Source organism: Cyprinodon variegatus, unplaced genomic scaffold (assembly GCF_000732505.1).
Source record: "Cyprinodon variegatus isolate N-32 unplaced genomic scaffold, C_variegatus-1.0 Scaffold4, whole genome shotgun sequence".
NCBI classification, from domain to species: domain Eukaryota; kingdom Metazoa; phylum Chordata; class Actinopteri; order Cyprinodontiformes; family Cyprinodontidae; genus Cyprinodon; species Cyprinodon variegatus.
This window is the reverse complement of record NW_015150457.1, coordinates 66,735-90,215: the sequence shown is the minus strand read 5'-3', so window position 1 is coordinate 90,215 and position 23,481 is coordinate 66,735. Positions and strand designations below refer to the sequence as shown.

Here is a 23,481-nt window from a genome sequence, read left to right as displayed (position 1 = left end):
TATATATATATATATATATATATATACATACAAGTGTGTGTGTGTATAACTTGGAATATTTTGCTTCCACTGAAGTTAGAGAAATAATTAATGACATCTGCATGAACTCCATGTATATATCTATACATTAGCTACATCAAACTTTTCATAACTTTATTTTCAGATCAAAAGTTAGTTAGAAGGGTCTAATATAGCTGTTGTGAAGACACATAAGACGTTGGCAGAAGACCATACATTCTTCAAACAAACAGAACCATGAAGATAAACACAGCAGACGGGTCAGGGATAAAGGTGTTCTATGAAATGACAGGCTTGAAAGGGAGAGATTATTGTTCAAAGAAGGAGCCAAGAGCTCTGTGTTAACTCTGGATAAGCTGCAGATATCCACAGCTAAAGATAGTGAATCTGTCAACGGGGCAACTATCAGATTTGAAATTCACTAATATGTCTGTTATATAAGCGTAGCAGTGAGAAACAAGCCTGTTGTTAAACAGGAGCCCTAAGAAGTTCAATTCAAAGTTTCCACAAGCTATAGAGAGGACATTACAAACATGTGGTGGAGGATTCATCAGATTGACATTTTGGCCCACATGCAAAACGCCCCTATTTCACCATGGACAGGAAAGCTAATAAAAGTTGATGGGAAGATGGGAAGTGTTTCATCAAACACAACGGTTGAAGAAACGCTGAAAAATATGAAAAAGTGTGAGCGGTACAATTACTTCTGCAAGGCAGAGTAGATTACCTTTTTTGTGCATTAATTCATACACTATTTTATTCTTTTTGTTAGCAAAAAGCTTTAATTTAGTTTTAAAAAGAAACCATTTTCATATATCTTAAAGTCCGCATGCTTATCTTTTATAAATTAGAGTAAAAACCACATCAAAGTAAAGCCACATCACTATTTAAGCCTAAAACATGAGTTGGATTCTGTTTAAAACACTTTCAGCTACATTTTGCAGTGCTTGTAGCTGCAACTGCAGGCAGGATTTGCACAGTGTCACATTATCCTGACACACTGCCGTGGACATGCCAGATATGTGTAGAAGGAGTCCTTAATCTGGAGTTAGACTGTCTGAGGCGCCTTATGCTAAATTGCCGAAAGAGACATGCTGTCAATGTGTCAGCACCTAATGGAGGGACTTATTTACACCATTAGGCATTGATTGCTGCTTTTAAAAACTATTCGGAATAAAGTGTAGAAATTATTTCTTGTTTTCTAAAATTGCTGAAAGACATAAATGCATTTTTTAGATCAGAATTAGATCCTGGGGAATGAGCCAAGTGGAATGATGATAGGGTTTGAAAAATGATGGAAAGAAATGGAAATCTAATGAAATGGATAAAACACTGAGCAACAAAAAAACAACATGCAGTGGGATGAAAAAGTGTTTAAAAAAAGAGCAGGAAAGAAGACTGGAGAGAAAACTGCTTGGGTTGGATTTCATTTGCTATGATAAAGGCATTAGTGGAGGAAGTCATATCAGACTATTCAAGCCAGGACACATGACGAGTGGGTGAAAAAAGGGCAGAGAGAGTTAGGTGGAGAGCAGAGGGAGATAAGGAGACAGGAAGAGAGAGGGAGAGTCATGTCTTATTAATACTGTGACTGCTCTCTGGCAGTGAGTGAAAGCACACATCCATCAAACATCTGTCAAACAGCGTAATCCATACGGTTTAACATAAGCTGCTGGCAACACCACTGGACAGGGACTCACATAGAATAAAAACACAGCAATCATCAGGACAAAAATAGTGGGAGCAGGATTTATATTAATACAGTTGACATGTGACCTCACAAGCCCCCGAGTTGAGAGCCCTTTATGCATACCCAAGTACATGTCTGCATGTGCTGTTATTGAATATGCATGTTGCATTTCTCACCATGGACCTGCAGCATGGCTGAAGCCTCTGTCTTTCCCACGCTGTTCTCAGATGTGCAGGTGTACATCCCTTCATCTTGCTCTTTCACGCGAAACAAACGGAGATTGTTGCCGTTGCGTATTTCAAATCTGTGGAGGAAGAAAGTGAGATAAAGGAAGGCCAACAGGGTGGACACAAAACATACTAACAGCACAAAGTGGACAAAAAGCAATCTGTTGGGAGAAACAGATAAGAGTCCGGGCCTGTAGTTCAAGCTCACATGACTCATTCAGTAAATACCAACCCTTACCCCCAACCCCAACTCTTTCCTGGGACCTCCTTGATTTATCCTACAGGGGCTGACTGTGCAGCTAAATTACTAGCTTTGCAACAGAGTAGAGATTGATTGATGCAGCTTTCTTAAGGCCGATGCAGATGCCAATTATTTTGACATCAGTCCATTTGATATGTGGTGCCAATTTTTGGGATGATTCTCAGGGCGGATTTTGCTTTTTCTTCTTACAATCACATGATAAAATGACACAATGATAAAAGCAAAACAAAAGCAGACATGCAAGTGAATGCAAGTAAAAATAGCTACCTCTCATGATAAATCTATACATGTATAAAAAAATCAAATAAAAAATTAATCATGGAAAGCTAACCGGGGGTCTCAAGGTATGGCTGCTTAATGTACGAATGGTTAATACACATGCACGTTATAAACTATAGCAACTAGCCCTGAAAGATTTCACCCAAAATCTAAATTGCAATTTTTCACCAAATACTGCGATTGCAATTTTCCTTTGCAGTAAGTAAAAGCATGTTGATGTTTCACTCCAGGGTTTCTGTGTTTTTATGACCTTGCAAGCTTGCTTTTCAAGGGTCCATTGTTGCAGCACTTGACTGTACCATTGCATGAAAAAAATCTTACTTCTACTAACATGCATGGATCTACATCCTAGCTGCAACTTTCTCTTCCCTTCTTTGTGGTAGCAAGCCCAAATTAAATGTATTACCACCACTTAAAGGTAAGTAGTTAGAAATGTATTTTCTTACTGTTGTTAAATGTAATTAATGTGAGTAAAAAAGGGGGCCTTTTCTAAATTGTGATTATATTGCAAAAAATCAATTAATTGCTCAGGTCTAATTCCGACTATCTATCCACCAATAATAGCGGACAGATAATGTATCAATCTATCTCTGCACCAGAATTACATTATCATGTTCTTAAGGACAATTTACCCATCTAATGACCCACCATCTTCACTGGTACATTCTTCATGTACCATGACATTCTTTTCAGACTTCAAACTTAATTAGATTCACACCCTTTTTCTCTAACATCGCATACATTATTTGCCTTGGAAAATCTCATATATATATATATCTATATATATCTAAATATATATAGATATATATATATCTATATATATTTATATATATTTATTTATAAAACCCTCTGCACTTCACCCATCCCCTTGGGGAGCAGTGGGCTGCCATTGTGTGGTGCCTAGGGAACAGTGTGGGGTTAAGGGTCTTGCTCAGGGACCTAGAGTGGCGGTCTTTGGGAGTCGGGCTTGATTTTGGGACCTCTGAATTCCAAACACATTGCCCCAACTACTAGACCACCACTCACCACAGTCAGCTAACTGACGTGTGTCTACCCAGGGCCAAATGACTCAGCAAGCTACCCACGTTAAAATCGCATCAGCTCTGATCAGCATGCTGTGGGAACACCAGAGCTTTTACTCTAGTTACGTGACACCATTGAACACAACATACGCACGTCAACACACCGTGCTAGATGCTTCTGATCTAACAAGCCAAAACAACTTTGTTTACATTTGATAAACATGGCGCAGCACTGTTAAGAGATTCAGCCAGATGAAAGATCGAGAAAATAAAGAATACTGACTACACTCTGGCTCCCATCCATGTTGCTCCCCATTATTTACTTCCCTGATTTCCGTCACACTGTCGACATCATCAGCGCCCACCCAGCGTGATGCTGTCATCAGACACGCAGTGGTGGGGGACAGTGGCCACGCAGCTTTCCAGCAGGGCGTCAGACTCTGCTTTTCAGTCAAATGGGAAAAGAGCCAAAACCAATTGTTAACCGGATTTATAAAACCTAGGTTTTCAGTTGGAAAGCGACTGAAACACCCAATGATCACTACTGATTTTATATGTATTACTATACCACCTGTTTTCATCATGCTTTTTAACATGCCTGCTTGGACTAAACAGACAGAGAGTCTCCCTTGGGTGACATGCCTTGGTCCCTGCCTTTCCTTTAATGCCCCACATCAAACTATTTCAGTCCTTTAATTGATTCAGCTGGGGTTGATTATGACAATGAATAATGCCTAACCCTAAGCACCCAGCAGCCTATGCCATGCAGTGAGTATATGGTTAAAATGGGATAAAGACAATTAAGATGAAAACAGTAAACACTCTCATGCAGAAAGAAAGATACAAGTTTTATATTTCATAAAGTCATGAACAGAAATTAATCAATATTTTGAGTGTTTTTTTTTTTTATACTTCAACAAATAAATAAAAAAGACAGCAATGCTTATATAAAAGCTAGCAATCAAAGAGTAGTTTACATTGATAACACCTCTGCATCATGAATTATGTAAAAGCACAATTATGTATTTATTTACAACAAAAGAAAAAATAAATGACAAAACTTTTCACAGCCTCTTTCATTCCTTCTCATCCCCCCTTATCTCTGTAAGTCTCACCTCCCGCGAGGAAGTTCCCCTTCATCTCGCCGCCATCGCACAGTGGGAGCGGGGTCCCCGTGGACTTCACACAGGAAGTCCACCGTCTCTTCCTCCATGACCACCTGGTTTACTGGCCTCCGTACCAACACAGGACGTTCTGTAAACAACAAAAAATATAGTAAACTTGGTAATTCTAGAAAAAAGGTTTAAAAGCAAAACAACAGGAGTTTGTTTCATGTTTGAAAATATTTCATCCTTCATCCAAAGGCTTTTTCATTTCAAAGCTAATGAGCGAGTACTTCCAAGCTTTTGAGCTTTTAAAGGAAGCCATTCTGCATATCTAATTTAACATTCCATGGTGTATTTATTTTTGTATCCATCCAATATTAAAGGTTGGTTGATAATTGAATATGTCCATGTGGTAGAAGAAGAACAATAAAATGTAAGACACCTGTACTGTTTGTGACAGCTTTGAGAACTTATTGAGATTTACCGTAAACAACCAGCTCAGCAGGATCGCTGTCCCTCTCTCCGACCATGTTGGTGCCCACACAAACATACATGCCAGCATCACTCTTCCTGGTAGGGGAAATCATCAGCTTCCCCCCTCGCATCTGAAAAAATAATATCAGCATTGACTGAAAGGCCATTTTAGTTTTCCCTTAACTTCTCACATATCCTAGATATATTATTTCAACAATTGATAGCAGAAAAATCAATATTTGGTTAGGCTTCCTGGAATAAAATCAGAATATTTTATGTATAAGAAATGCCGCTTGATGCAGAGCAAACTGAGTATGTTAAGATACTTTCTTTGTTCATCTAATTTAAAAAGCAGACCTTATAGTATGCTCTTGGTGGATTGTTTTTTAGATGGAAACAGCTTCTCCGCCCTCAGACAGCCTCTGCCTAACTTTCCTAAAGTCAACTTTCAACAATCTTACACCCATCTACTGGTTTCACACATGAAGAGGCAGGACGACAGGGACACCGAGGATTCAGACATTTTCCAGTCCAGAGAATAACAACATGTCTGCTCTGAATTATAGTCTTTTGAAACTATTGTCTGTCTAAATGAGTATCTCTCCCTCTTGTATAACACATTCCTCCTTGACTTTGAATGTCAGAGCAGATATGATTCTCGAGGTAACAAAAGTAAGAAAAAAGTTTTACATTGCAGCAAGGATACATGGCCTTTAAAATGCATTAATAAAATGTGAAAAGTATATATTTGCCATCTCCTTACTTTCCTCTTGACACATTTTCATTGATGTTTTAAGGTGTTCATTATTTTCTTTTACTGCAGTAGATTTGATTAACTCAAAGGCAAACCAACTCAAATGAACTCATCCATAAAGTCCAGATTTGTGGAATTTACAATTAATACTTCCCATATCAGCACATTTGTGCACCTGAGCTGTGCTGGTATAATTGGTGTGTTACCATGGCGGTGCTCCAAGGCAGCAGCCAAGAGCATCTCCTCTCGACAATTTCACAAAATATTTTGCTTAAGATGAGACAAACTAGACATCAAACCCGCATCTGTGATCGCCAACGCCTGCTGGAGCTACGGTCACAGAATGTTTTAAATACTGACATTTTTTGACCGTTTAAAAAACTGCGGAGTGCTATAGATGTCAATAAAACAACAGCGGAAAATAATGGACAGAGGAAGAGATGCGCAGGACGGAGAAAGCGAGGGTGCAGAGGGAGGCTAACTGCCAAGCTAAAGAGAGATCCCCACAGACCGCCACTTCCATCAATCCTGCTCTCGAACGTCCGCTCGTTGGAAAACAAAATGGATGATTTGGACTCGAACTCTCTTCAAAAAGGAGATATGTAACTGCTGCGCCATCGTTCTGATGGGGTCTTGGCTGCGTCCAGCAGTACCGGACGGTGCTGTTGGCCTGGGGCTGATGCTGTACTGTACCGATGGAACCAAAGAGCTATGCGTGAATGGAGGCTCCTCTGATCGTCTGTTCCCAGGCACTCTTCGGCATCTAGAGGGGAAGCACAGCCCTGCACAGCCCCATATCCCCAGCCAGCTCCTTCCTTCCCTCTCCGAATTCCACACCTTGTCCAGCATCGTTTGTCACTACTAAACCTGCCGATGGCACCACTGCTGCTTCAACCACATCAGCCTCTTTAACCCAGGGGGCTACCACCCTCACAGCATCGTCATCATCGTCCTCTTCCTTCCCTGAGCCAGGAGAAGCAAGTGCTTCAGGAGCTGGAGTCAGTTGTAGCAGCTCAACAACAACTGCTGCTTACCTTATCAAGGCTGAACTTTAATAATTGAAATTCTCTAGAGAGATGTTCTAAACGAAATTTCTGTTTGTTTACACTGACAAAATAAATCTTTCTAAGTCTAATTAATAAAGTAGTGTTTAATTAAGCATTTAGACATTTATACAGACCAAGATGCGCTCATCTTTGGAGCTCAATCTGGCATTGTTGCGTTTCCAGAAGACAGAGGGCTCAGGATGCCCCCGTGGAGGTATGCACTCCAACACCGCCGGCTCTCCAGCAGCAACCACCACATCACTCGGAGCCTGCCGGAAATCATCTCTCAGGACTGAAAAAGAAAACAACACAAACTAAATTAGCCCGAAACGCTCTGTAGGCTTGGTGCATTTAAAACTCAGACAAGTAACCAACCAGGTGACTAGCAGTGTTATATCCTTTTTTTTTTTACAGCCTTGATCAATCTTCTTGTTTAGAACTGAGAAAATTCATTATTGCATGTGCGTGACTTCTCAAATCCCTTACAACATCCCTAATGTTTTCCCAACCCTGTGTCCTCCTATGCTGTCAGGGAGGGATGAATAATGCACATCTCTCAGCCCAACATGAAGTAAACAAATAATAATACAGCATTTATAATTTAGCACATGTGTGACTGAGCAAAAATTGGCCCTGTTCTGAAGAAAAGATTGTGTCTGATTTAATTTGCTCTCTTATAAATCTAGAGCACAGCTCCAACTTGAGTCAGCAGTAAATGAGAAAAATGATCCTCGTGAAGTTGGAGCAACCCTGCGGATGAGGACAGGATGAGAGGTTTGACACGGCGACCTCTGATATCCTCTAATCTTTGCCTGTGATTGACAGATGAAAGCCTCAGTGTGAACTGCGAACCGAGCCTTCTCAGGAGACCTCCTGCACAAATGGAAACTCATGCTTCAGACGCTGACAGGCTTACACTTTCAAACACAGACACGGTCACAGACAGAGGGCTGGCTCGTCCTGTCAGGCCTCAGCAGGGTTCTCTTTCTTTTTTCCAAACAAAGTGTATTATTTCAGACTAATCAATCACTGCAGTTTCCTTTTACACAATCATTAATAATTTAACAATCTCTTACTGATAAAAAGATAAAAGAGCTTCTGCTTTTTCAGTGATGTGAAATCTGTGTCTAAACCCTAAATGTTGATCCCTTTACAGCCCTTTCAATCAGTTGATCAAAGTGTTAGCTACATCGGGTTTGCACTCCATAACTGCCTCCAGCAGAGTCAGACTTTCCATTTATTCAGTCTTTTTTTCTGACTTGTTCTGGATGGCAGACTCAAGTGTCTGTAAGAGAGAAACACAGGTGGAATAATATTCAAAGAAAAAAAATAACCTTCCTGCTATTTGACTGCTGCACAAATGAGGCAATGGGTTCTTAGCTTTAACCTTTAGTAAGAAAAGACCTCATTTGGTATTCTGTCATGTGCAAATTATTCAGTGCCTTTTTAACTAAACTCTTTAATTTTGCTTTCTATAAAATGCAATGACACATGAAAGGTTATGAGAAATTAATGAATGAATAAATTACAACATTTCTTCTCTAATGTGACATTGGCAAAGAAAACTTGCCCTTTCGTGCTTCCAACATTAATCATTGTAGGGAAAATGGATGTTTTCCAGTGAAAAAAAGATTTTAGCACACATGCTTTGCACACCTCTACATAACCTATAATATCACATTACCTTTAAGAGTATATTGTTTTGAAATTAGCATTAAGATGCTTACTGTGACTCAAATAACTGAGCTTATCGCATCCTTTGTTTAATGCATGAACTTTACTAATGGTGTTAGTTTGCCCATCCGTTGCAGCTAGAGCAGCTTCAACCCTTCAAGAACGGCAGTCCAGGGGGTTTAGGAGTGGCTTATGGGAATATTTGACCATTCTTTCAGGACAGCATTTTTAAGGTTGAATGATGTTTTGAAAATCACACTCTTCCCTGAGGTCAGGACTATATGCAGGTCAGTCAAGATCCTCCACAGCAAACTTGCCCATCCATGTCTGGTCTTTGCACTGGTGTGAACTGATGTTGGAACAGGAGTTGGCATCCTCACCCTTGGTGTATGACATCAACATGTTTTTGATTTCTGCAGCATTCAGAATTATTTTTTACTGGATATAAAGGTCTAAATCTAAACACAAAGAAATAAACCAACAGCATAATCTCATTTGCACAAAATGCTCCACTTGAAAAATTGTCAGCCAACTTTTATTCTCTTGCTAATAGCTAAACCCAGACTCATTTACTGGATTGCAGCAGAGGCATAATTAGATATGCAGAGAACCCATCTTTGATGCTCTAGAGTCCAGGAGCAGTGTGATTTACACCACCTTATCCTTATTTTTGAATTGCACTTGCTGATGTAAGACCAGGATGTAGCTTCTTGTCAACAGAGACCCATCCCATTAAGCTCTCTGCAGACTGTTTTTTAACTAATGTGAAGGCTACATGAAATTTGGAAATTTCAGAAAGCTGTTGACAACTGCTGACTTGGCCTATGCTTTGTGATTTGAGCAAGCCAACAAATTTGCTGCTGATTTGCACTTGTTTGACTGTTTTAGGATGTCGCTTACAGCTGACAGAAAAATGTTCAAAAGGAAGAAAGCTTCAGGATCATTCTGAATGCATAGGTATACTCCTATCTAGGGATGCACGATATTGGGATTTTGGCCGATGTCCGATATGCCGATATTTTAAAACTCATGTAGCCAATAACCGATATCAATACCGATGTTAAAGCTGGACAAAAATAAGTAGTCATTGAAAATAGCAGTTTTGTTATCCATTTCTGAGACTTAAAAAAATAATATACTCAAATATATTTTCATATGCTTATATCAACTTGATTTTAAAAAAATCTATTTTACTTTCAAAATCTCGTGAAATTTCATCGTTCTTTTACAAACTCTTGTGATATTTTGCAAATTCTTGTGAGATTTTGTTAGTAAAATAGATCGATACCGCGTCAATATATCAACATATAAAATATGGCAAAATTTCGTGAATTTTCGGGGGATTTCGTAGCATAACGATGACATATAGCAATATTTCATTAGTAAAAGAGATTGATATGGTGTTTTTAAATGGCAATATATCAGCATATGAAGATATTGTGATAATTTAACGTATCAATATTTTTTCCCTCGTCTTTAGAAGTTTTTAAGTCTGCAAAAAATAAGTTTTTGAGGAAAAGAAGAAGAAGTAGTATTTTATTTTTTTTTTAGACTTTAGAAACTCAGAAGCTGATCAAATATCGGATTAAATATCGGTGGGGTGGCCGATGTCCGATATTCAGTTTTAAGGCCGATACAGGCCGATTCCGATAGGGGGCCGATTATATCATGCATCCCTACTCCTATCACTTTACCAACTAGGATTTATAGGTCTTGAGAGAAACTTGTTCTAAATGTTTGGCAATGGTCAATGATGCAAACAAAATGACATCAAAAGCATGTTGGTCACTACAAACATATGGTTTCTCTGTAACTTTATAATGGACATTAAATGAAATATTATTGTCGGATTTTTATTTAGGCTCTCTTTGGTTTAGAACATTTTACAGTATATTTAAATATAGCGGGTAAAATGGGTATTGAACATGCCACCATTTTTCTTAGTAAATATATTACATACAGTTCAACCAGATCGTACATTCAGATTGGTTCAGAGTTTTCTATCTAAGGAAAACCAGCTGATTGACACCAAGAATGCATGTAGTGACAGTGGATAGAGTATGGAATCAGAAAAACTTCTTGTGAGGTTATAGTCATTGCTGTAAGTCCCTAAACACTACATCCTTATGAGCTTTTTTCTGAGCTTATGTTTTGATCTTATTCATATAATTCATGGACTCTGTTTATGAACTTTGATTTTGTGGCAATTTTATAAGCAAATAATTGTTATGGCAACTACATCATGTTCTGCTGCTTTAATTGGTGGTGTCAGATAAGAGAGAAAGCAAAGTTGAAAAAAATCTTCCTGCATGTATAGAATTTCAAAGTAAAGAACTAATGAAAACAATATAAGGGTATATAAAATTCCATCTATTTCTTATTATAATGGCATAATACCACCCTGTTTCAATGACGTTAGGAGACCTACAAGGCTGCATCACAATGTATTTTTTTTAATCAGGGAGAGGTTGCAGAAGTTCAAACAATATATCTTAACAATAGAATAAACTGTGACAGCAGACATTTTTTAAACTTACAGGGCTAACAGAACTCCCAAGAAGCACTAAAAAACTGGGACTCATGTAGATTTTGTAAGGTGGAAAATAATATAATAAACCAACTTATGATAAATGTTCAACAGAAGAAAGTTTGATTCTGCCTTAAAACACTCGGATAGCTGAAATATACTGGTGTTATTTAAATAATGCCAAAAGGCTGAAACATTTTAGATGCAAATTAAAAACAACCAAAACAAAAAACAATGATCTGACAAAACTATCGATGACTCATATTGTTCTTTTACTTTATACATTTAAATATAAAATCTTTTGGAAAATATCTGCTAAATAAACCTGAAAGGCCTCATCAATATATAGATTCATAACCTGCTTGACATTATTAAATTTCTCATTAGTTCTCTAATTTTGTTCTATCAATATTCACTGTCAGATAACACTCTAAGGGCAGGTAATATGACCCTGTCGTTCAATCAGAGGAGTTTTCATATGCAAACATTTACCATAGAGAAGTGGAACTAAAACCTATCCTCACCGAACAGTCTGACCATCTTTACCAAAAATACAGCTCAAACAAGGGTGAACTAGACCAGTACAGGTGCAATGTCTAATTTATTGTATTAATGCTCAGCATATCTAAGAGGTTGTTTACAACCTATGCATGGGTCACACTACACATTCTTTTTCATTTTAAACACATCATTCGCTATCCTGCATATCTGGTCATGTTACAACTATAAAAATGACCAAATGTTAACAAAAGCAAACAGGAACAAATTATTGGTTTTGTAATTGTACAAACATAATACTAAAAAAAGGGGGGATACATTTATATTTAACTCCATGCTTTGCAGATGCATGCCATGCTGCTACAGCATATGTATCTGCAAGCGTTGTATTTCTTTAGACTAAAGATTGGACGTTGTCTGGGCAATTCTAGCTCATGAATAAAGCTGAACTAACATTTAGCTGTATATCTGAATATATGGAGTTGACCTGTTGGAAAATGAACCTTGTTATCAGTAACAGATCTGTTTCTAAGTATTCTTCTGGGATTGCCCTGTATTTAGTTCTGTCTATTCTACATTTCATTAAGCCTGTCTAGTTTCCTTAACCCTGCTGCACAAACTAATACCCAACATTGCAAGTGACACCAACATCGCCGTGTTTTGTGGTAGGAACAGCATTTTAAAAGGTATATTTTTCATCTGACCAGAGCAACTTCTACAGTACATGTTTTGTTTTTGTTTCTTGTTTGTTTTTACATTTTTTTATTTTGAATATGGTGCCCATTCATTAAGTGTTCTGAAAATAATTGGTGTGGAGTGCATGGCAAAGGTGAAAAGGGAGCAGTCAACCCTTTAAATGGACGTTTGGATGGATGTGTCAGACTGTTTTTGTTCTCTACATGCCTCCTTCTGCATGCTTGTAGTGTCCTTTGCATGGTTTGTTACCAGCTATAAACAGGACACCTTTTGTTTTTGAGTGCTTTCATCTTCTTCTCACAGAGGTGAGATTTTCAAGTAGTAACTCCCACCTGATCTGTGGATTTTTGCTGCTTTTCTAGAGCTACCATGGCTTATCCTTTTATCTATGATCTGTTTGACATGTTCTTTGAAATTGATGCATTTACCACCTTTTATCAGTGTAATGGAGAGCACTTTTTATTCGTTGATTTTTTTAATAGGTTACTGTTCTTTTTGATGCAACTAACAATATAATTTTTACAATTAATTGTTAATTACAATTATTAATTAACAATTAATTGTAAAAATTATAATAATAATTGGACTGCAAAGGTTCCTTAAAGAAGATTTTTAACAGAATTAAACCAGGGTGAAACTAAAACAGTTCTGGCATGTTGTAAGACATTTTTTTTTTTCATCTTAAATGCACAATGTACATATATATGTATATCTTTTATACAATTTTGTTTTAATAACTGTTCTAAGTTGGTTGCTCTGTCAGCTAAATACATGTTTTAGAGACTCTATACTCCTTTTAACAATTAATCAATTACAAAATTAGTTGACGATTATTTCCATAATTGATTAATCATGATTATTCCGACTTTCACTTTCATTTCACAATTGTGAACTACTTAGAGTTAATCTATCATATTAAACCACAGTAACCTACAATGATGTTTGCGGATGTAAAATTACATAAAATGGACAAGTTCATTTGGTATGAACACTTTTTCAAGGCACAGAATCTATAAAACCAAACATTTAAGCGCTGAAACACATGATTCTAGGAAACAGAGTTTATCCTGGCGATCATGGGGCTCAAAATTGTCTTTTAGGCCTAGTAAAAGTTAATGTGATCCTCTTCTACTGCAGCTTTAAATCTTGCCATTCCAAGTGACCAAATCGATCCTTCTCCACAGAAACAGAGAGAAAATAAGCCCCCATTCCTGAGGGGCTGCTGTCCGCAGTATCTTCACACACCTAATGCAGCTGGGTTTGCAGAGTAATCGCCTCTTGCTCAGCTCCATCCACACTGGACTCAGATACACAGCAGAGTTACCTCAGGGTAACTGCGGTTTAACCCCATTTCGGCACACACAAATCCTCACACTCCCCAAAGGCACTTTCTATGGGCTTAATCAATCGCAAAGCAGTCAAAATGACTTTCCGTCTTATTTTTGTGGGTACTATTTTGAGAGCACCTATACATTGTCATGCATTTAATAGTTCAGGGAGAAACAGATTAGAAAATCTAAAATATCTCATAATTTGTCATTTTATTTCTAAATTATATTTATTCCAATTAAATGGTGTTAGCCCAACAGAAAGGCCATCTGTGTTTCAAAACAATGAACAACAACAGTAGAAAGCTGATTAATTGCTGGGAATGAGCTAGTATCAGTTTGCAGGATTTATGAAAAATGACCAGGTGCATGACTTGTAACATAAAAAAGGTGATTAAAGCAATTAGGAAGGCAAATAGAATCATATACCTATAACGTAATAAACAACCGTGATAGTAAATAAAGAAAAAGGAGCGAATAAAGTTGAGACTATGAATATATGTATACAAATTTAAACCTTTTTGGGAGATATAAAAACCTAATATGACCCTTTTTACTGTAAAAATGTTAAGCCTCGCGATATTTCAAAACTGATGCTTGTGCACAATAAAAGCAGGATTTTTTTGGCAGTTGGTCTGTGACATAAATGTTTGGTTATAACAACCTAAAAACAAAAAATGCATGAGCATTTTCTTTGGAAAAGTACTTTTGCTTTTATTCAGTCTGGGAGGGGTTAAAAAATGCCAATGCCATTTTCCAACTATCTGAGATCCAACAATCTAAAATGAGGTTATTTAAATCAAAAACATTCAAGGCAGTTGACGACCTTCCTAGAAGTGGATGTCAAACAACCCAAAGACAATTTGCAAAAATAGCAAAGCTCCTCTATTTGCATGTTAAGTGTTACATTTAGAAGAAACCACAACGATTGAACAAGTACGACTTATTTGGAAGGACTGCCAGGAGAACGAGTCTTCTGTCTTGATAGAACATAGAAGCATGATTTAGGCTTGGTAATGAAGGTTGCATTAGGGTAAATGGAACAATCTCTTCTAGACAGATGGGATTTTAGAAAATGGATCTGTTGATACATCACACAGTTTAAACCATGAATACACACTTATTCATGGAGTTTATAATTACTTAAACAAAAGGTGTCTATCTAACCTGGATGCTCAAATGAAAATCAAACCACAACGGGAACTCAATAGCAGAATCACAGAAAAATAAATAATGAAGGTGTTTTAATGAATGGGTCATAACAGAGCTATGTGGAATTTAAGTCTAATCAGTTTGAATAAACAAAAAATTTGTTTCAAAGAGAATAACCCAAAGGATCCACCCAAATGTTACAAGAGAACCATCGTGCCATACATGAAACAACAAATAGAATAATTGAGCCTCATGCAACATTTTCTTATTCTTGTCATAAATGTGTCTTCCTTTTCCTCCTACCATGGGCTGCTACAACAGCACAATATCAGCAAATGTTCGTAACTTCAGTAAATGATCGTTATGCCGCCCACCTGTGCGTAGGTGAGCGTGTGTTACAGAGAAAATGAAATCTGCATAATTACCACCACAATAATGCCATATAAGGGGATTTCCCACACTCATCAGAAGGTGTTCATTCACAGAAATGGCAAAAATTGACAATTACTTCTACATAAAATAAATGTAGTCAGTTGGTGAAAAAAAAATTGGTTTGGATAAAATCAGTCTGATTATGCAAGACATCTGCTTCTGGAGCTCTTGTAAAATTATTTCTGTTATGATCTTGGCACTGAAAACTGGCTTAATTGCTCTTTCCATTTACCTGTCTAACGCTGCCCTGTTTCTCCTCACTGCTCATTTGATCCACATGCTCCTGCCTCTATTTAAACTGCTTGGTCCCAGCCATCAGTGCCAGATTATTTTTGAGCCTTTGGTGAAAGTTTTTCTAGCATTACTAATAGTGTTCTGATTGCCTGATCCTGACCCGTTTCTGTTTTGGGACCTTTGGGCCTGCCTGCCCCTTTTCTGATCTGTTTGCCTGACCTGTCTTTGGATTCAGTTGAATTCTACCGCGGACTGAACCTGGATCTGCCTCTTGACTTTGCCCTCTGGATTATTCAGCCTTCCTCTTTCATCTCCTCAGATCTGATCTCCTGTCAGTTCTGTGTTCTTCAAGCCTTCAGCATCTGGAACTCTGGACGGCATGCGCTGCGTCTTGTCAGCTGACCAGGTGGTGTCAACCCTATTCTCTGGGCACAGACTGAGCTCTAACCCATCTGTCGTTGATTTAATAAATGCCTTTTAATTTATTCCACTGCTTGAATACTGGGTCCCTCTGTTCTGACTCATTAAAAGTTCATACCAGAGAGAAGATTAATAATGAGAGAAAATTTGTGAAACCCGCATTTTATCTTAAATAATCTTTACGAATGATTTAGGAATGAATTTGTTTGTATGAACAGTTCTTGCATGTTGCTAAAAGTTTTTAGTGGATCAGTAGTATAGGCTTTCTCACATGGTTGTTTATATTTCGGCTATTTTTGTAACATGAATGTTACATTTTTTTATTTGTTTTCAGTTTGTTTTTGTTTTTTTAGTTTATGTTTAGATAATTATAGAGCCTGACAATATTTTTAGGTCATCCATACGTTGTTTTTTTTTCCTGCCATGATTACGGCATCATATATCAACAAAAATATCAAAGAGAAAGGAAGGTGCAGCTGCAGGACTATACGTTAAAACAGTTTATGATATGATCCTGCTGGTGATCCATTAACTAAGCATTCAGGGGAACGTATACTTTTATATACTTGACCTTATAATGATACTATAATACAAGCTTAACATAGAAGTCATTTAGGGGAGACTAACCACAACATTTAAAATTACAAAATAGGAACATGAACTAATTCAATTTTGATCTTTGTTAGCTGAATCTGATTACTGAGAAATTCAAATAATACCTTACAGGGTAGAGGCTGGACGGAAAGTTGTAAATTTCTCCAGCTGTCTATGTTTTGTCATTTTGAAATGACACGGCTGGTTGGTTGCAAATTTTTTTTCAGTTTATGAATTGTTAACCAGTTAGAGGGTTGGTCTAATCCCATTGTTATGATGCTGCACTGTCATAGCTAATGGAAGTATTGTCCACAGAGGACAGGGATTGATTTAATCCACCCATTGTCTGATTGCACTGATGGGGAATCTGAAACCACTCTGGGGACAAAAGCCTTAATGAGACAGTCCAGGTCATAACCACCTCAGTTTGGAAACAGGGATGATGTTTCGAGTATAAATAGACAGAGCAGTGTAATATGAATAAACATCCATTGGTTTCATATAAACCGTAGCAGCTGATTTATTCACTTTTTTTTTTTAGAAATTCATCACAAACCGGTGAATCACCTCCAACCAGGAGCATATAAACCTGCAAAGTCTCTTCAGCGAGGAAACAATAAGCAGGAAAAGACAGAAAATCCCCAACACAGCACTTTGCCTCCTTTATAATCCCTCATCAGGAGTAAGAGGAACATCTGGCTCCTAAGCCTTTTAAGCAACTTTTATTTTTCATTTGCCCTACTTTATTTTTATCCTTCCACACCATGTGACTGCCTGCCTTCTGATATGGACAGGAATGTTCACGTTCTTGATTCTGAGGCAGGCACCACTACAGGTTTATTCCCTCTTCTATTGCACTGCAAAAAACCTTGGGAAACGATGGAAACCGATTTTTGTCCGCTCCAAATGCCTCATTATTTTGCTTCCACAACAGTTAGACACCTCAGCCAGTTACTGGCAGCTTACAATGAAATGCAGAGACAATAAACCCCAAAACATATAGAATAATGACTGCTGATGGCGTCTCTGAATAAAGTAAATCCCACATACTATTCTGTGTACGGCACAGTATTTTCTGTCACTAGGCATTTATCATTGACACTGCAAGAGACACATTTTATGGATATGAAAAATGCTTTGAAGCATTGGAAGAATAACGTTACCTCTTAATTTAATTTGCTCAAAATTAAAACATTTAATTTAAGAACTTGAATTCTTGTTTACTTAAAGGTCAGGAGTAAAGGAACAATTTCTTTCTAAATAATTTTCTCAAAATTAATTTTAAGATTTGAAATTTTTATATGATCTATGTTAGTTTTTTATGTAAATAAAAAAGTTATAAAAAATATATAACTTCTTAAATCATTGTTGTAATCAAATTGATAACAACTCAAATTTTATTCTAAAAAATAAATTGATAAAATACATAAAAACTAAACTAAAATGAAAAATAATGAAACATGTATAAATAAAAACATAGTAGATACAAACATAATAGAATATATATATAGATATATATATAAAAAATAGATGTAAAAAAGAAATAACAGAGAAAATAAAAAACTGAACAAGTCAAAAAAGGCTGGGTTTATGTCTTTTTCTGAACCTGAAGTACGAGCTATTCAAAATAAATTATGCAAGCTGTGGATTTAGGAATCTATAAAATCTGTCTTCAGTATATCGGCTTTTCCAATTTATTCCATGTCCAACTCAGAGAACAAAGGGAAACAAATTAAGCAATGAACATTTAAGCTTCTCAGATTGTTCATTATAATCTGAATGTATTAAATCCTCTTGATCTCTGTGATAAGATTTATCCAATGAAGGTATGAAGGACTGTATTTAAACATTGTTCATTTCCCAGAAGCTCAGAACAACAATAAAAAAAAAGGAAGATTGCAGGTGGCTTGATTTAATCCATAATCAAGGAACACATGCAAAAACCTATTGGACACATGTAACATTCAGAAAGACCCATGTCTATCCTAAACTACATAATAAAATGTTTCTATATTCAATTCAGAAAAACAAGCATGAGCCAATGGATCTATAAAAGAAAGCAGCAATTATTTCTTGGAAACAGCGGGTGGATTTTTGGAGCAAAAGAAATTCTTTATAAGACACAAACAGAACATATCTGTTTCTAGGCATTCTTCACTGACGTTAGTTTTACAAAAAACAGAGATTTCTGTGGTCTTTAATTCTAAAAAAACAATTTCAGATAGTTTGTTTGACTTTCTGAATAGTGTTGAGAAAAAAAAGATCAAAACTTGAATCAAGAGAAGCTTGTAAGTGATGCCGCAACTTCTGCAGAAACTGAAAATGCATTGTAAATCAACAACATGGCCAAAATAAATACTCTGTTGTTATTCTACTGGGAACTATATCTGCGGTGTACCATTTTGTATTGTTTTTTTTCTCCGTGATTTTTCTAAAACAGTACACTGATAATTAGACTTTATGCAAATTTAGAGATTTGCATACAATGAGAGCTAGAAAAGCCCAGAAGATAACGCCAGGACTTTTTGAAGAATTAACTACTTGAAAATCATTGTGGATTGTTTGGCTGTAGTAAAGTCTAATGTGCTTCACAAATTAAACAGCATCATGAAGACTTTTAAAACTAATTAAAAATCACAAAAGAAGCAACAGGAGAAGATTAAGATTGAGCACAGGTGGGACTTCCACTTACTGACATACTGAGCATAATATCTTATTTGGTAATAAAAAGTCAATGTTTTTAAGCAGCTATCACAGAGCCCTCCTCTAAGTCTAATAGAAAATTGGTAGAAATAGCTAAAAATATGTTTGTGAGCAACCTGATCTAGGAATTCAATTAAAACATTTCAGTAACAAGGGATGGGCAAACATTCCAACAAACTATTATGGGAAACCAGTGGAAGTGTTGAACCCGAGTCATAAACCTAAAAATTTTAAGTCTATCAAAAATATCAATTAAATCTATATAAGCTTCATATTTTGAGGAAAGCTAAGAACATCTATATTCATTATCTGTAATCTAAGGTCTACAAATGATAATGTTAAGCCTTACTGACCTTTGAAAATTAAAGTTTAACATTTTTTATTAAAAAAATTAGACTAAAATGAGGAGGAACAAAACAAGGTACATAAAAAGAGTCTTCATTTGACATTTTTGTATCTGATCCTCCAAGTGGAAATCTTAGATGCAAAAAAATTGCAGCTGGATTGTTTATAATTCCCAAATGTAACTTTTTTAATACAGATTTCTGATATTTAACTGATATTTGACTTTTAAAAAGTGAGAAAGTCCCTATGACCTCCATCAAATAAAGATTAGGTAAATCTGGTTAAAAAATAAGGTATGTCTAGATGCATATAAACATATACAATGTGTAACAATGGTGAAATATCTAAAAAAAAAGTGAAACATAGTTACCCTCCAATTTGAACCCCAAAGTTTTCCAAATTGGATGTTTTTTTTTTTTTTTTGAGCAGCCCAAAGAACATAAGTGCTTCCCGTCACCACCCACAGCTCACCCCTCATCCTGCAAACTTCACATTGTGATGATGTAATGAAAATGAAACTCTCTTTTGGAAACTCTAGGGGTTGTTTTAAATTTATGAAACCTCCACAAGTTAAAAAATTTATTACAGAAAGAGCAAACACCCGCCATTTCCTCTGTTACAGGCACTTAAAATAATGCTGGGAGGAAAAAGTACTTTACTCGCTCCATGGTAGTTTTTCTTTTACCTCAGGGGAGAACAGCCATTTGATGTGAGGTAATAACATCCTACGTTATCTTTATTTCAAAGAGTTAACGTGGCATTTTTGGACTTTATATGGTTTTGTGAACTACCAGTAATCATGAACAGCTATTAAGCCTGCACAACTCACTTTGTGATCCTTTCTTTGGCCCACAGATGATATCTGAAAAATGTCCGTTATGAAGGACCAGGGAACATGTGGGGTGTTGAGGGCTAGGCATGGTCTAAGCTGTGGTGACAGATGGATTGACAGTGACACAAACATGGGGGCGATCAGAGATGATTGTTTGCAAAAATCAGAATGTCAAAAAGTAAAAAAAAATATATGTATATTCTGGTCTAACAGCAACATTCACATATCAGGATGTAACATCCCTCCACTGTATTCCCTATAGAGAGGAAAAGGGGGAGCTGGAGGAAGGTTCTGTAGAGGCCAGTTGCCCTGAGCCGTACAAATTTGTGCAACTGACTCTAGAGATTCCTTTAAAATTCACAGTTTTTTTTCCCTGACCCGCCTGTCTGCTGTGTCTCTTCGTCTTTGTGATACCTTTTTTTCCCCCAAAAATGTTCTCTAACAAACCTGTGATGCCTTAACAGAACAGTTTTATAAATAATTACATCAATCTACACAAAGGAGGACTATATTTCTTCATTTGGGTGATTTCAAGGCACAGCTTGCTTCCCTACATACTTTTTTTTACAGTACTGAGAGAAAATTAGTCGACTTGTAAAAAACACAACTCATTAAAGACCTACCCTACTCACATGTCCATCTGACCACTCCACAGTTTAGAGCTTGTAGCCAATTTGTCCTTTCAAACTTGTGTCAAAAGAAGTTCATTGCTTTGGCACAAAACACTAGCTGTACATCCATTTTGCTTTAAGTGTTTCAGGTGGGTGAGGAAAAGCAGATGATACGAATAATTATTGCTGGGATGTTTACCTGGCTTCAAAAGGACTCAAATGAATTAAGTGAATGATAACAGCAGAACTCTAAACAGTCCTTCCCTCCATAAGGAAATACAGGTCACCCTCAGCATGCTGACATTAGTGCATCCAACTGGGAACATTGAGCAGAAAAACACTTAAGGAGAGCCATTTCATTCAATATGATATAAATAAACAAATACATAAATAAATACTGATATTGATGGATTGTCAATAAATAGTCCATCAAATAAATGAATATCCACATGAAATAAGAAAATATGTAAACATAATTTGTACCTTATTTTATTATATTGCAAGATTTTTATTTATTCAAAGATGTATTAATTGGATTATTTATTTATTTCATAATAGAGTATTCATTTTTGGTACTTTTACTTTGTAAAGCTACTTTACATATTAAGTGTCCTTTATTTTTTGTGAAAGTCATCTTGTTTTTAGTGTGAGGCATTTGCACGGGAAACTCAAAGGCTGAGATTTTGCTTACATCTCCCAGAGATGATATTAACTGGCTGCGCATCAATTCACAATGGAATGCATGATGTGATCCATTTGCATCTGATATTACTCCTTTTCTTTAGCCTAGGCAAAATGCTACAAAGGGGATCAGGATCATTTTTCATGTCTTTGTTGTTTTTGTATTTATCGTTTTTCATGTTTTTTCATTTATTCAGAGTGTTGCTTCAGCAGTGGGTAACTGCATGTGAAAATCATGCTTTGCTGTGTTTTCTTTTGTCAACAACAGTAAAAATAAATCAAACTTTTTTTTTTTCAACTTCTCTGAGTGTGCTACGTAGAGGGGGAGAAGAGATGGTCATAGTGCAGCTGTCTCCTGACTTTTTAAGAAACAGCGGAAACAGCTGAAGCAGAAAACAAATGTTCAAATTAGAACGCAGAGTGCAGATGAGGCCCAAAATATGCAGCTCAAGGGCTTTAATCACATTTTTGAATAAAGTAATGTTGTTAAAAAAAAGTTCAAATGACGTGCCTTTACATGTAAACTTTGACATGTTTTACATGTTTTTTCTTAGCCATTTTGTGTTCATCAACTTGTGGCTTTGCTAGTGTAGTTTTTTTCTTCAAAACTCAATATCATAATGGGCTCATGGAGGGAGTGGAACCATTTTTTTCTTGAGCAAAATGATTTGCATTGCTTATATCTAATTATATGCTTTACCTATTTTTAATTTAAATATGAAGTTATGATGATTGGCTATTAGGACCTGATTATATGGCTAAAACACAAGCTTTATTACAAATATTTTGCCAAATTTCTAAAACATCTCAAATAAAGCATGTCAAAATCTTTTTCTATTTTCGATGGAACTACATAAAACCAAGAATGCCAGTCAGTGACAAATGATGTAATCACAGACTATGAAATACTGAAATATTTGTTGCGGCGAACGCCCCCTTTTGTTTACATCAGCTGTTTGAGCGTGAAAACGCAGCTTACCTGCGTACAATCAATCAGTCAATCAAAAGAAAGTGAGACAAGCTTCCTAGTTTGAGTAGAGGATCGCAGCATGAATTAAAAGGCCTGCCGTTCTATTCGGGCAGTGGAAGAAGCTGTGCAAAGTTTGTATTAAGGAAGTGAAGGACTGAACAGACAGCCGGTAAGCTTGCGTTTAAAGCTGTTGTGAATAGAATGTATGTGCTGCGCTGATGAGGCGGGAAATGTTTGTTTGTAGTGTTGTTAAGCTTATAAATACTCACACGGTGCATCATGAAAATGCTGGCTTGTAAGGCTTCTTGAAGCTTGCTTAATTTAGTTGGAGAAATGTTGGTGTAACTTGTTTTCAGTGATTTGTTTGAAGTTGCGGTTAAAACGGTCCAGCTTAATGTGTTTGTGAAACTGTTGCACGGGGTAATTTCTGCAACTTTCTTCTGTGTGTGATTAAAATGGACTTTTAGTATTCCGCAGTTAAAATGAAATTTCATAGGCTACGTTATGCATATTTAAAACAAACTAAAAATTACTCACTGGTTATTTACTATTGCTATTGAAGAATTCGTGTAATCTATGGGGTTAAAAAACCTGCATAAATCCACTTCCGTTAAAATGTTTTAATACGTTTTTTGATGCATTTTTTATGATAATTAAAACATAAATGGTCTTAACTTAAAATTAAAAACAGTCTATTTTCATAAATATATGTAATGATACATTTCTCAGAACTATTACAATGTGCAATATGGTAAATGCTTTGTTTGGTTTCATTTCTTTTAAAGATTTTTCACCTGCTTAATTAAATGATTATCTGTAAACAACACAAGAAGAAAAAATTTAAAAAAAGGAAAAAATGAAACAACAGTTTGGTCATTGAGTGGAACCCAGTTTAATGTTCAGCTT

General features: G+C 36.4%; 1 protein-coding gene across 1 annotated transcript in view; it reads right to left on the bottom strand.

The window, feature by feature from the left end:
* LOC107083012 (roundabout homolog 2-like) overlaps window positions 1-23,481 on the bottom strand; it is a 114,528-nt gene that overhangs the window by 61,857 nt on the left and 29,190 nt on the right. Inside the window, exons 3-6 of the mRNA XM_015371944.1 lie at window positions 7,013-7,170; window positions 5,089-5,209; window positions 4,614-4,752; window positions 1,885-2,012 (exon numbers count right to left, since the gene is read on the bottom strand). Of these exons, the coding sequence (XP_015227430.1) occupies window positions 1,885-2,012; window positions 4,614-4,752; window positions 5,089-5,209; window positions 7,013-7,170 (546 nt within the window). The remainder of the gene's footprint in view (window positions 1-1,884; window positions 2,013-4,613; window positions 4,753-5,088; window positions 5,210-7,012; window positions 7,171-23,481) is intronic.